This window comes from Monodon monoceros, unplaced genomic scaffold (assembly GCF_005190385.1).
Source record: "Monodon monoceros isolate NGI ecotype Baffin Bay Population unplaced genomic scaffold, NGI_Narwhal_1 Super_Scaffold_2, whole genome shotgun sequence".
Taxonomy (NCBI): domain Eukaryota; kingdom Metazoa; phylum Chordata; class Mammalia; order Artiodactyla; family Monodontidae; genus Monodon; species Monodon monoceros.
Window position 1 is genome coordinate 86,352,812 of NW_021703776.1, and position 13,887 is coordinate 86,366,698.

Genomic DNA, 13,887 nt, shown 5'->3' on the forward strand with positions numbered 1-13,887 from the left:
TCCTATCAGGAGTAGCCATTCAGAATAAATTCATTTTGCTAGTTATAGTCTTTTAGAGGCACTGTATAAAATGGTTCACTGACATCCAAATATATATCAGCCACAGTGGTCTTTACATCCACCAAATTCATATTGCTATCCAAAGCTATCCATCATGTTTGTCAGAGTATTTGGGTCTTTAATTAAACCCTGCTGGTTATGGTACATATTTCCATTAGCTCCTTCTGATTTAGTCTATTATTTTTCTAATTGACATCCGTTCTGAGTCACATGTCCATGAATCTCAGGTGGCGCATTTTGTAGCGTTGGTTTGTTTAGCTTTTCTCCCTTTCATAAATAACCTAAGGGTTTAGTAAATACCCCCTCGAGTGTTTGCCGTTGGGACCTACTGATTGGCATATGCTCATATTTTCAAATAATCCCCTGATTTTTTGGTCCCTCTGCCAAAACCGTTTTCCCTTCTGGCCCTTCAGTCCTAAAAGATACAGTCTTTTGTCTTGGCAAAGTAGAGAAATTTCCTGTAACAAAAGTGAGCGGCATAGTAGGGTCTCTGCCTAGGACCAAAGGGTAAGGAGTCAGGGTTTGAGTAACTCAGCGGACTGCTGGCTGAATAGCAATCTTTGCATCTTAAGCCCCCAGCAGGGATAATGGCTTGCCGTGAACTGTCCATTCAGCTTCACCGAGTTTTTGTCTTTAACACACTGGTGAGGTAGCTGGCTAGGGTCAGAGTCAGTAGCTAAAGAATACAGCTAACTGGCACTTACCAGAATCAATCCATCATCCTGGCCTCATCGCCTTAATAGTCTAATGGGCATGTTCTCCCATCAGACCAGACAGTCCATGCCTATCCTCACTGACCTTTCTCCCCAAGCACTACAGGTAGAGAAGAATCTCCATCTTATAAATACAGTAACCCAGCACCTGTTACCGCTTCACTTCTCCATCACTTGAAGCAGAAACCTTGGTTTCTGTACCTTGTCTAGGGCCCTTCAGCTCTTCTTTCTCATGTACCGAAAGAGAGTAGCACAATTAGCAGGCAGGCTGGCTAGCAAGCCCAGGACTTATTTTACTTTAAATTAAAACATTTGCCTGGTGTCTTAGAGACCTTTGATCTGGGCCTGGATTGGATTTTTTTTTTTTTTCAAGTATAGATTAAAAAAAAAAAAAAGCTTCTTGAAATCAAGGACTATACCTTTGTATATTATATTAGCATTTAAAATGTTATTATAGCTTCCTTAGCATTAGTAATAATAATACTGGGTTTTCCTTTGAAGAGATCCTTTGCATTATTTATTGAAAAGTTGATCATTCCATTTCATTACTTAAAACTAAGAAAGTCGTAGGGCCTTTGAATTATTTTTATTCAGCATATCTCAGCAGTTATTTCCCGGATTGCTAATCTGAGAAATATAGATAATATCCAATACAAGGGCCTTGTGCTAATTGGTAAAGAGTTTGTAGTGTTGAGGCCACCAAAGTGCATAATACTATGTCCTTTTATCCACCTATGATATTAGATAAATTATTATTTTAATTGACAAGACTCTAAAGTGATATTCAATAAATTATATTTTTTTAACGGAAAAGACTCTCTTAAGTGATATTCAGCACAGCATAGCTCTCCTTAACCTGGACTCACCTTTTGATAATCAAAAGAGCATTTACAGGAGTATGAGACAAACACAATTAGGAAAGTAAAATGAAGGACGTAAATAAAAAAATCACAGAACAGGAGGATAATTCTGTTCACTCTTTCATATTTCATTATTTGATAACATCAGAAGATGACTCCATCAGAATTGCTTTGGCAAGTGCAAACAAAAATGTACCTGATCACTATTTATTAAAACCTTCACAATGGGAGAAGGAGTTGAGCAGACTTCTTAACGGACTGAATAATTATTCATACAAATGGGGTTTGACCAAAGGCAGTGCCAGACCAAAGAGACACAGTTTTAATTGTACTGAATTTAAAATGCAGCTCTTCCTCTAGCCCTGTTTTAGAAAACTTAATTTAAAAAATTATCTGATGTAGCAGAGAGTGACATGTGAATCCTTAAGTTGTTGAGGAGAAAATTCTAACCGCAGATATTTTTAATTCAGAATGTGTTCCAAAGTTGGGGAGCAGAATTTCCAGCAAAGGGAACAAAAAGACATTTTCTTCCCGTATCAGCAAGTGTAACTGAGCTGGGGAGAGGGTCATCATCACAAAAGGGCTGGTTCTCAGAGGAATTCCTTTGAGTGGTTTTATTTTCTGAAGAGAAATAAAGCAAGGCTCTGGCCACTGCTATCAAAAATATCAGAGTCCGGGGCTTCCCTGGTGGCGCAGTGGTTGAGAGTCCACCTGCCGATGCAGGGGACACGGGTTCGTGTCCCGGTCTGGGAAGATCCCACATGCCGCGGAGCGGCTGGGCCCGTGAGCCATGGCCGCTGGGCCTGCGCGTCCGGAGCCTGTGCTCCGCAACAGGAGAGGCCACAACAGTGAGAGGCCTGCGTACCGCAAAAAAAAAAAAAAAATCAGGGTCCGTTACTGAGAGGAATGAAGGCAGCTGACTTTAAATTTTAACATCTCCCCTGGAGAGCCACTGCCACCCCGCCCCTAGTCCTGCTGAAGCATGGGTGCCATTGATGGAGGCAGTGGTGTGTGTGCCTCATTATACAGAGAAAATGTAGGTAGACGACCCATCAAAGAAGCCTCTGCAAGCCTTACAGCAGCAGACTCCCGGGCTCTCTTTACCTCTTGAATGGGTTTCTGCTGCCACCAGCTGAGGGAATTTATGCACTGTTTTTTCCTAAAGACCATTCTTTACCTCTCTTCACCCCTCTTTACCTTGGCCTTCTTTACCTCTCTTCAGACTGTCCTGGTGAGAACAAAAAACCTGCACAACTTCTTGTAAGGAGTGTTAATAACTATCCCCATATAGAATACAACTCTAATTCTGCCACTGATGCTCTGAAAATTATTTAGCTTTTCTCTACCTTAGTTTTCTCATTCCTGAGAAATAACTTCAACTCTTTCAAATTAGAATTTTCAATCATGTCTGTAATAAACTCTAAGCTCTTTTAAGGGGAAGACAAATGAGAGCAATTATGTTATATTTTTTAATAAACTAATTTATTCTTCTGACACACAGAATTACCATCCATTTATTACTGGTCTGGAAAGTACATCTGAGCTAAGTTTACACTTGTTCAGAATGTTTTCGAATCAATCACTACTGCATCTTGCTTCCCATAGCTTAGGGAAAATCAGCATCAACTAATTCTGCCAGAAGCCCGTGATTTTAAAGGACTAAGCAGAGAATGCTGTAAAGGTTTTAATGCCAGTGCTAAAATGACATCTGCTGTAACCTCTTTGTTTTTCACGTGGGGGGAGGCAGAGATTCGAAAAGCTGACAGCAATTGTCCAAGGTCACACAGCTAGTTAGGGAGGAATGAAAGACTTAACCAGAATCTGAGCTTAGTTGATCTCTTGAGTATTTACTTCTCTAAGTCTTTCTGCTGTAACTACCTCTCAGTTATTCATGGGATGATTATCTGGTTTATGGATTATTCAGCTCCTTTCTTTTCTCTTTCCATCTCCCTGCTTATTACCATGCATACCATTGAGTGAGTAGAGAAAACAGAAGTTGAATGTTTTACCTGACAATTTAGTGACCCATCAACTCCTGGGTTTTTATTAAATTGTTCATAATGTTGCAACTATTGGCTAAAAAGAATTTGGGGGGCTACAGTCGATGCTAAGTTATATTCACGTAAATTTTTCTTCCTTTGAAACTTACATTTTAAGTCAGCTTCAGAGCCTAATTCTCTTATTGACATTAATACTATCGTTATCTCGGGAAGGACTAGATGAGAAAGTCTTCACAATGAAATGACTTAATTATCCCCCTTCTTCGAGGAAGTAATGAATCAGAAAGGCAGCCAACTTTTGGAAAGAAAGGGCACCTTGTCCATTACCAGATTGGAGGGGCAAAAAGGGAGAAGTAGAGAGAGGTGACAGAATGAAAAAGCCAAAAGTCTTTCCTGTAACTCTTTTTTTTTTTGCGGTAAGCGGGCCTCTCACTGTTGTGGCCTCTCCTGTTGCGGAGCACAGGCTCCGGACGCGCAGGCTCAGTGGCCATGGCTTACGGGCCCAGCCGCTCTGTGGCATGTGGGATCCTCCCGACACGGGGCACAAACCCGTGTCCCCTGCATTGGCAGGCGGACCCTCAACCACTGCACCACCAGGGGAGCCCTCCTGTAACTCTTGAATGCTGAATATACAACATGACTTCATTATTTGGTTTAGAGCAGTGAATTCTCAGATCAAATCCAGTGTTATTCAAATATTACTGTGAATTGTATAAATGAATTTTGAATTGCCACAATACTAGTTCGTTCCATTACAATGGAAGGCAGAGTTGAATGTGAATTTTATTTAATTTATATTTCCTAAATCCTGACTAAAAATGAATTAGCTAGACAAGTATCCTTTGTAGTTAGTACTTCCGCTTTTCACAGGTTCAAATATTTCTGTATTACAGTGACTTTAGAGCAAGTATAGGGTTCAGAGTCCTTCATTTTGAAGCCTTGAACAAATCACTCACACTCTCTAAAACTCAGTTTGCTTATCTGTAAAATGTAGGTGATCTCAGAAGCTACTTCAAAGGGTTGAATACGTTAATGCATCTAAAAGTTCAACATTACTGTTACCTATTACTACGATCAAGACGAATTCTAAAACCCAGCCTGTGACATAGCTGTATATCTGTGGAAAATGTAGTTTCCATTTGGGGATCTAGGAATCTGAACACCATCCAGTAGAGGGGGGCAGATGGTGGAGCTGTGAACAGTCCCCCAGTCAGTGAACAGTCCCCCAGTCAGTGCCTTCCTTTCATCCCCACACGCAGACTTTATGCGCCTCCTACAGGTATAGGAATGAGGCGTGCCTGGCTTGGGAATAACTGGTCTTATTAGGGCTTTCTTCCCTCACTTGACAAAGAAGAGAACTGAATCTGTTTCCAGTAGCTTTTAGAGATACAGTGATAACTTTGAGTATGGCAAAGTGGGAGGGAGAACCAGGGATGAGAGACTAGAGCACTCCTTGCTTCGTACCTGTAAAAATTTATGAAGCGCTCTGAAATAGAAGTAAGAAAAACACTAATATGCAAAAGATACAAAGATATCGACAATTTGCTTATACATGTGTGCATACCCATGTACGTTAAAAAGTGATACGTAGATAAAAAATTGTTCAACCTCATATAAATTAAAAGAATGTGAGGGGGGCCTTCCCTGGTGGTGCAGTGGTTAAGAATCTTCCTGCCAATGCAGGGGACATGGGTTCAATCCCTGGTCTGGGAAGATCCCACATGCCGTGGAACAACTAAGCCCATGCGCCACAACTGCTGAGCCGGCGTGCCACAACTCCCATATGCCTAGAGCCCGTGCTCCGCAACAAGAGAAGCCATTGCAATGAGAAGCCCACGCACCACAGCAAAGAGTAGCCCCCGCTCACCGCAACTAGAGAAAGCCCGCACGCAGCAACGAAGACCCGATACAGCCAAAAATTAATTAATTAAAAAAAAAAGAATATGAGGGGCTAGGTGCTGTCATATGCTGTTGGTATGAAGATAAATTGATACAAGTTTTTTAGAAAGCAATTTGGTGGCATTGCCGAAGTCCTAAAAAAATATACTTATCTTTTGACTAATTCTGCTTCGGAAATCTGTCCTCAGGAAAGCAAGTTTTTTAAATTGGAAACAACTGAAGTGTCCAATAGTGTGTCAGCCGAAATATTTCAACTATAAGAAAGAAATTGGTAGGCTACTACATGTGGGGGAAAAAATCTAGAAGGAAATGCCAAAATGTTGTATGTCTTTATGATGGAATGATATGAGTAATTTTTTTTCCGCTTAATCTTTCTGTATAGTCTGTATATCTTATATGACACGTGTATTAATTTTCCAATCACAGAAAAACAAAATAAACTTTATTTTTACGCTTTAAAAAGAAGATCTGCCCAACTTATCAAAATGTCCTTCATATCCTTACTGGTATGAATGTTTTCAGATAGAATCACTGGGGAGAAAAAGTTGCAGTGCAATACCATTGAAGTAAAATAAGAAGATAAAAACACAAGGAAGAACAGTCTGTGGATAAAGGAAACATGAGGAAGATATGAGAAAATTACCTGTTTGGACCCGAACAAAATTTAAACGTTGTCATGTTACAGACTGTGAGACCAGTCTATGTGACATCACTTTTCTATCTCTGCACTCCCCTCCCTCTCCACTTTGGGAACTCTGCCCAAAGGCCCACAGCAAAGGGAGAGAGAAACCACAGGGAAGAACCACCTCCTCACAGAAATTTCCATCCCTAAGGGGGACATGGATCTCTGGTTTCTGGAATGGGATATTTGGTCCACGTCTAGCAACTGGACCCTGAATATCACAGGCTATGAAGAAACTTGTTCTACAAGTCATGAGCCAAAAAAGGCTTAAATCAGATATGTGTTCACTGGTCCCATCCAGGCAGCTAAGTCAAGTGCTATCTCATATAAAATGTGGTGCTCTGGAAGCCATGGCGCTATTTTAATTTGTGATGATAAAGATCAAGCTTTCATTTCCCTGGGACCTGATAAATTATTTATTCCAGTTGGGTTACATGTTCATTTCAGTGTGTCAGTGTTTAAATTATTTATTCCAGTTGGGTTACATGTTCATTTCAGTGTGTCAGTGTTTACCATGGAAGCTCATTCTAATTGTGTAGTTTGAGGCATTTTCCTAAATATTTTCTCCTTAGAGCACGTTGTAGCACCCTTTCTCCACCTCCAAGTACAACTGTTGCTTTGCTGATTTAGTATAGTCTTTGCTCCTAGGTACTCTTCTGAAAGATGAATGAATTGCATTCTGTCTTAAATATCTATGTTTCTTTATGATCTGATATATCATCATGGTTATGGGGATTTTTTCCCCTAACTATAGAAAATACACCATCAGTTACCTGTCAATTTTGTTTAATAACTCAGCTTTGCAATTCTGGGGCACTGTTCATCTGAGGCTCTTGAGGACTCTTTTAGTCTCTCAGTCCACTTCAGAGTGTCATCCTGGGATTTATAAAGGTCTTCATTGCACAGAGGATATTGAAACATTAAGGACTTAAGTGGCATGCCCTTTATCACTTATCACGCTGGAGGCTCCAGGACTAGAAATCCAGGCATCTTTGTTTTGTTGTCTGCTCCCAGCATGGAACAGCGGTCTCTGTAGAAAACCAGCCAGTATCCCTGGAAACAATTCATCAGATTTTTCAAAAGAAACCCAATTTCGTTTGGTCTAATGGGTTCAGTGTTACTTCTTAAAATGAATGATGAAAATATCAACATCATAATACAAAGAAACCCAATTCTTTTGGTTTAATCTCAGCGAAAAGCATCACAACCCCACTTACTGCTTCTCTCTTCTTCCCTAATCCTTTTAGATCCTTGGCTCAAGCAGATGGGAATGGGTCTGTAACTATTCCCCCATCAAACAAACTCTGGCTCAGAGTCCTGGCTGGTTCCAAACCTTTGCGAATCACAGTATCTGGGGATGGGGCCTCAGGAATCTGTACTTTTCATAAGTTCCCAGTAACTCTATAGTTCGAGAATCACCATTCTGGAACTGCAGCTATCAAGTCCCTTCTAGCTTTGAAAGAACCATGAGTCCCCAATTCTCTCTCATTCCATGTGGCAATTCTAGATTCAAACATGTATTTTTCTTGAACAGTGTTTTGAACATTTGCTTAGGTAGTTTCCTAAATGGACAGCTCTCTCCCTCTACTGTGCATCTAAGGTAAGAAGAACTAGAGGATGTAGGGCCTCGTTTCTGAAAACTGGGGCTGGTATGGGGGAGGAAGCCAAGGTGTGCCAGGGGACATGTGAAGCCATGGGATAAATGTGATGCACTCTCCTACAGCAGCAAGTTTTTCCTAAAAATAGTATTTTTTTAATTCCAGCAGAGGTATTGTGGAGGAGGAATAGTTCACATGAGCTTTATGCTAATGTGAAGCTTCAAAACAATTCTTGACTGTAGCTAATGTTGGGCTTCAAGACCTCTGGAAGTTAGAGTTCATTCACTTATTCTTTCAGAAGTACCTGTCTATGTTCAAAGTTACCGTTGACCAGTGATTCCTAAATATGTGGTCCCATGAGGTTAGAGTGAACACTCGTTTGAAACCACTACAGAAGACTAGCCCCAAGAAGACCCTTTACACAAGGATGTTGAGCTATTTGCTGCCAGGAGTAACTCAAAAACTCTCCAATTTAAGACGAGCACCTGCTATTCCTGCCACCATTTAGGAAGTAGTCATAAAAGAGCATTATTTCCCCCATTTAAAAAGAGTGTTAGGGCTTCCCTGAGTGGCGCAGTGGTTGGGGGTCCGCCTGCCGATGCGGGGGGCGCGGGTTCGTGCCCCGGTCCGGGAGGATCCCACATGCCGCGGAGCGGCTGGGCCCGTGAGCCATGGCCGCTGAGCCTGCGCGTCCGGAGCCTGTGCTCCGCAATGGGAGAGGCCACAGCGGTGAGAGGCCCGCGTACTGCAAAAAAAAAAAAAAAAAGAGTGTTTATTGGAAAAGGCGGCTTAGCAAAGCAGGAAAATGAACTAGCCACGTGAAAAGATGCCAGCGCTCTTGCCACTTTCCCATTTGTAGCAGCAGTTTATAAAGTATTCTTGAAATTACCAAGCTCCCAGAATGTATTCCTTACCATAAAGATGGCTTAGTTCTCCCATAGGATAGTCTTTTTTTCAGGATGTTCCTGATGAAGAAGAAATCCAAGATCCCAAGGCTCCAAGTCCAATAGTACAAGATTTTGGGGCAAGTGATCCTGAAAGGTCCCTTCACCCGCCCCCCCCCCCAGTTGCCTTGGGCAAACTGCCTTGTTCTGTCCCCTCAATCCTGGAAGAGCCACCTTTTCTGTGAGGATGAGAAGAGGAAGTGAACTGTCCTGGGGAGGCTCCTCTGTCCTTTGGCTATGATAGCATCACTGGCTCAGAGCCTGCACTGAACTCTACCTCCCGGGGCATTTGTAGTAGCTGGGCAAGTCATAGCCTCAGAGCCCAGTAGACTCGGTGAGGACTGTAGTGGCATCATGTTCGTGTTAAGATTGGCAAGTGGCAGCCCTCTCCGTCCTTGGCTCCCAGCTTCATGTTTTCTCTGCACTGCACATTCACTCTAATGGCTGCTTCCCTTACATTAGAAGGCACTACTCTTCTCTCCATCACCTGGGCCAATGGCTTTGAGCCAAATGGCTCTCAAGGCCCTTCCTTTTTGCTAGAATTATACCTGGTCCCCTCCCAGACCATCCTACATACTACTGTCACATTAACCTTCCGGAAGCACAACTTGGAATGGTGCCTCTGTTCTCAGCAGAACTTGGGGCCCCAGATGGGGGGTGCTTTCTTGACTTATCTAGACCTAAAGTGCTCTCTTGACTTAACTATCCTGATGTTAGACTCTCTACCTCTGTCCTTCACTGCCTTTTCCCCTGACTCTCCGCTATTCAGCTGCACTCCCCAGGCTAACCAGATTACTCTTCCCTGTCTTTGCTCATCTCTTTTCTTTTCCTTTAATCTAGAATTTCCTTCCTGGAAGCCCTGCCTGACAGTATCCTACCCCATTTGAAGTCTTCCTTGATCCTTCACCTCCCTTCAACATGGTGTGATTCCTCCTTCCTCTGCTGGAAATTCATACCATTGATACCTGACTCCAGGCACTTGGAACATTCTTGTCTTTGTCCGTGAGGAAGAGTTTGTTGGACTTAAGAGTCAGAAGCCTGGGTTCATCCTGTCACAGCCACAAATGTCTTTGTGACACTGGGCAAGTCCTATAACTTCCCTGGGCTTCAGTTTTCCTATCTGAGAAAAAGGAGTAATAGCTCCCTAGGTGTAGTGAGGGTTACATGACACAGTACATGGAAATTAACTTTGCTAGCAGTTTTCTGTGTTTTCATTACCTTTTTCTACTTGTCTCTGAACTATCTGAGGAAAGGGGCTGTGTCTTGCTCATCATTATATGCTACTATTATTATTATTACATTATTATTAATACATTATTATAAATATATTTCCAGTAATAATAGTTAATGTTTATGGAGCAGGTAGAATTGTGTCAGGCACCATTCTAAGTACTTTATATGGATTAACTAATTCTCCCAACAACCTAAGAGGTACTGTAACTTCAGAGATACTATTATTATCCCACTTTATGGAGAAAACCATATATTTCACAGAGCCTCCAATGAATGAGTCAATGAATGAGGGATTGAATGGGACAGAAACTTCTAGCAATGCCTGCCAGATGGTTATTTCTCTCTCTTGCTTCTGTACGCCAACTTCTCTTTCTTTTGATCTCCTGAGGCAAATGCAAAATTAGGAGAACGTCTTGAGTGAACTGAGACCTTGATGACAGGTCTCCCTGGGTCTTCATTTAGACTTCTCATGAAATGAGCTCCAAGAGGATGGAGATCATGTCTGTCTTGTTCTCCGTTACATTCATAGGGCTTAGAACAATGTCTAGTGATCAATAAATGTTTATTGAATAGATAAACTAAGTAGTTTATAAATAGCACATTCATTACCACTGAAACCACATAGATTGCTGACCATGGAGCCAGTGAGCAGTGTTGTGTCTTGCTTTCTCAGGCAGTACTACGAGATGCTGTACAACACGGCCGATGAACTCCTGAACCTGGTAGTGGACCAGGGCGTGAAGTACACAGAGCTGGAGTACATCCATGCCCTGACATTGCTGCACCGCAGCCAGACGGGGGTGGGAGACCAGACCACCCAGAACATGCGGCTGCAGCGGCTCAAGGAGATCATCTGCGAGCAGGCAGCCATCAAGCAAGCCACGAAGGATAAGAAAATAACTACGGTGTAATGGGGTGCACCACGGGAGGGGACGGGGGACTGGTCATTTTGTTTCCTTGGTCATACTCCTTTCTTTGGTATGTTATTTTGTATATTCTGAGCTGACTTAGTTTCCTCTACACTGATGCTTGAGTGGAGAGAAGTTGTAAGGGTTCTTTTCTCTTTAGTTTTGGTTTTTCATATAAACTGTAAAGGGACTTCGCAGTACAGAATGTTTGGATTGAACATTTACTTTGATGCAGTCAATTCCAAAGGGCCTAGGGTGGGATGGGGTGGAAGGTTGTGTCGAATTGAACTCTGCAAAAAATGAATGCATGAATGACTAATACCCAGCAATCTTTGGTAAGTAGATTGTTCCTAAGTTCTAGTCCCTCCCTAAAATCACTTAATAGGGTTCTATTACATAAACAGTAGGATTTTTACTGTCTTGGCCTTGTCAGTTTACAGTTCGATAAGTGTATGTGCATTGCTTTCTGTCTCTATTGCCAATGGCTTCTCAGCTGCCTGCAGTTTTCAACAAATTTCCCTGACCGAAACAGGACCTCTTCAGGGATTGGGAGAAAAAATCGTTTTATCTCAATCCTTGGGAGAGTTTTGTATGCAGTAGCCTGGACCCAGGTGATAGGTTGGTTTGATGCCTTTTTTTTTTTTCCTGCTGTATCAAAACCAAGCACCATCAAATTAATGACGAAAATGAAAGAAGGAAAGGCAATTCAACCCTCTTCTTGATTTTTCTCCTCTGTTCTCCAAGAGAAAATGATGGTTAGAGAATTTTTTTATCTCACTTGAAACATTGTCTGGGTGTGAATGATTCTTCAATGCTTACTCTCCTTGGGAGCCCCTAGGTCTTTCTCATCTTAGAAAGCAGCCCAGGCCTGCCAGGTGAGTGAAAGGAAGCCGGAACAGCCGTGACATTCCTCCTCTGTGCACCCACCAGCTGAGGCTGCCCTCGGCTGGTGTGGGAGCTCGCTGCTCCTGGCACACTCGCCTTCCCCACTGTCCCCATATCTCCAAGCTCTCTTCCTGCCTATGGCTCATATATCACAGAAGAAAGCAATGTCCTGACCGGGACACAACTTGAAAACACGTGGAAAGGAGAGTGGAAAGAACTTGGACCACATGAGGTCATGCCTTATGCCCTGATGGTTAAGAATTTTACACCTGTTTGTACAACTTAGGTCTTGTTGGGAAAAGCAGAAAATTAAAAAATGGTTTGAGAAGCTTAAATGTTGAGTATTGTTTTTCTTGTATTTATTCAGCAAACATTCCCTGAGAGCCTAACACGTACCAAATGCTGCTGGGCAGGGGGGCAGATCCTCAGTAATGAGGACACCCTTATTACCTACCTCTAAGACGGGATGGGAACCGGACTCTAACCAAAATCGTAAGAGATGTGCACTCGGGGCTGGGTTAGAAATCAGGCCAGTGGGGCGTCTGTGAAGGGAACTCAACAGGCAGCTGGAAGATGGTCTTCCAGGAGATTCTGGAAGGAATGTTGTAAATCTGTGTAGCTTCAGATGCCCAACTGGGGAGAAGTTGAATCTATATGGGAGATGACCATGGAAAAATGTACTGCCCCTAAACAGCATCACTGGAAGTAGTCTCCCCGAGAAGTGCAGGTGGGAAGAGGGAGACAAGGGGAGATCAGAGCTGATCACTGTGGTTTGCAAGCCTCCCCTTAGTGGCCGTGGCCTGCCCACAGAGCTCCTGTGCCTTTTCTTCCCCTTCCTGTCCACTCTAGACAAAGAACCTTGGAGTGGTGATAGGGAGGCCAGAAGAGCCAGGGTGGGATGAGGGAGTGCTTAGGGTCATTTGATTGGATGTGGGAAGGGACATGGGTTTGGACAGAGTAGAATGCCAAACACACTGGGAACCGGCAGACAAATGACCACGTGAGCTGCTTCGGGGGAGCACTTAGAAAAGTGAAATCCCTGCTTTGCTTACAATGATGATAAGATTGAAAAAGGTCAATTCTGCACAGAAAAAGCGATCTAGGGTTCTTTGTCCCGAATTTCTATGCAAGATGGTGTATCAGTCATTATTCTTCAACAGGTCAAGGATAGCCAGTGACACACTCGGTGGATGGTCACATGGATGCACATGGAGATGGCACAGCTACCTCAAGACCTACCCCGTTCTGGGACACAGTGAAGATTTCTACTTGTTGTGGTCCTACCTCGGGGATGTTTTGTGAGACTGCTTTTGTGCCGTTCACAGCCATGACCGGACATCACTAAAGAGAGCCAGGGTCTGCCAAGGGCGGGGTCCAGCATCAACTGACACTGATATGTAGCCACAAGAGTTCGTTTCCAGCCATGAAGACCACTCCATAAATGTGCTTTTGCAGCTAAAAAGGCCAATAAAATAGGCCTCCCCAGAAAGGGCACTAAGCCAAAGCAAACCGTTATCTCACTCTTCTACAAAGCGACAAATGGGATGGACATGCGTGGGTGACTGTCTATACCACTGTCAGCACCATGGAGAGGGCTCATGAGGAAGGGTCTGGAGGTGGAGAACAGACAAGAGCACGAGGAAGGAGGACCCTGAGGTGAGATCCAGCCCAGTCATCAGAGAACCAGCTCCACAAGCAAGAACAGCCCCAGAGAGAGCTTCCTTCTCTTACCGTCACTGTCATCTACTCTCTGGTACTTAGCATGCTGTCCCACAACCATGTCGCCAGTACTATTTTCTTTCAAGGGATTGGAAAATATGAAAGGAGTCTCTCCCAACTCAGCCTCCTTTGGAATAAATTCCTTGAAGAAGAGGTACTCATTCAAAGGATAGGATCCAACTCTTGATAGATTTTGGTAAATCGTGTTCCCAGAACTGCCTGCTGACAGTGGTTTCTTCTTCTGCCGTGTTTTCTTACTTTCGATTATCTTATTATCACTTATCAGTACACCTCTTAATCTGTAAACGATACTCTGGATAATATTGTACCGTTCACCCCATGAGCCCTCATTTACACCTGTGCTATGGTTACAGTTTCTCTCAGGG

At 43.0% G+C, this 13,887-nt stretch overlaps 1 protein-coding gene across 1 annotated transcript in view; it reads left to right on the forward strand.

Moving 5' to 3' along the window:
* EXOC4 (exocyst complex component 4) overlaps positions 1 to 12,898 on the forward strand; it is an 827,540-nt gene extending 814,642 nt beyond the window's left edge. The window contains exon 18 of the mRNA XM_029234271.1: positions 10,663 to 12,898. Within this exon, the coding sequence (XP_029090104.1) occupies positions 10,663 to 10,900 (238 nt within the window). The 3' untranslated portion in view covers positions 10,901 to 12,898. The remainder of the gene's footprint in view (positions 1 to 10,662) is intronic.
* Positions 12,899 to 13,887: the final 989 nt, after the last annotated feature.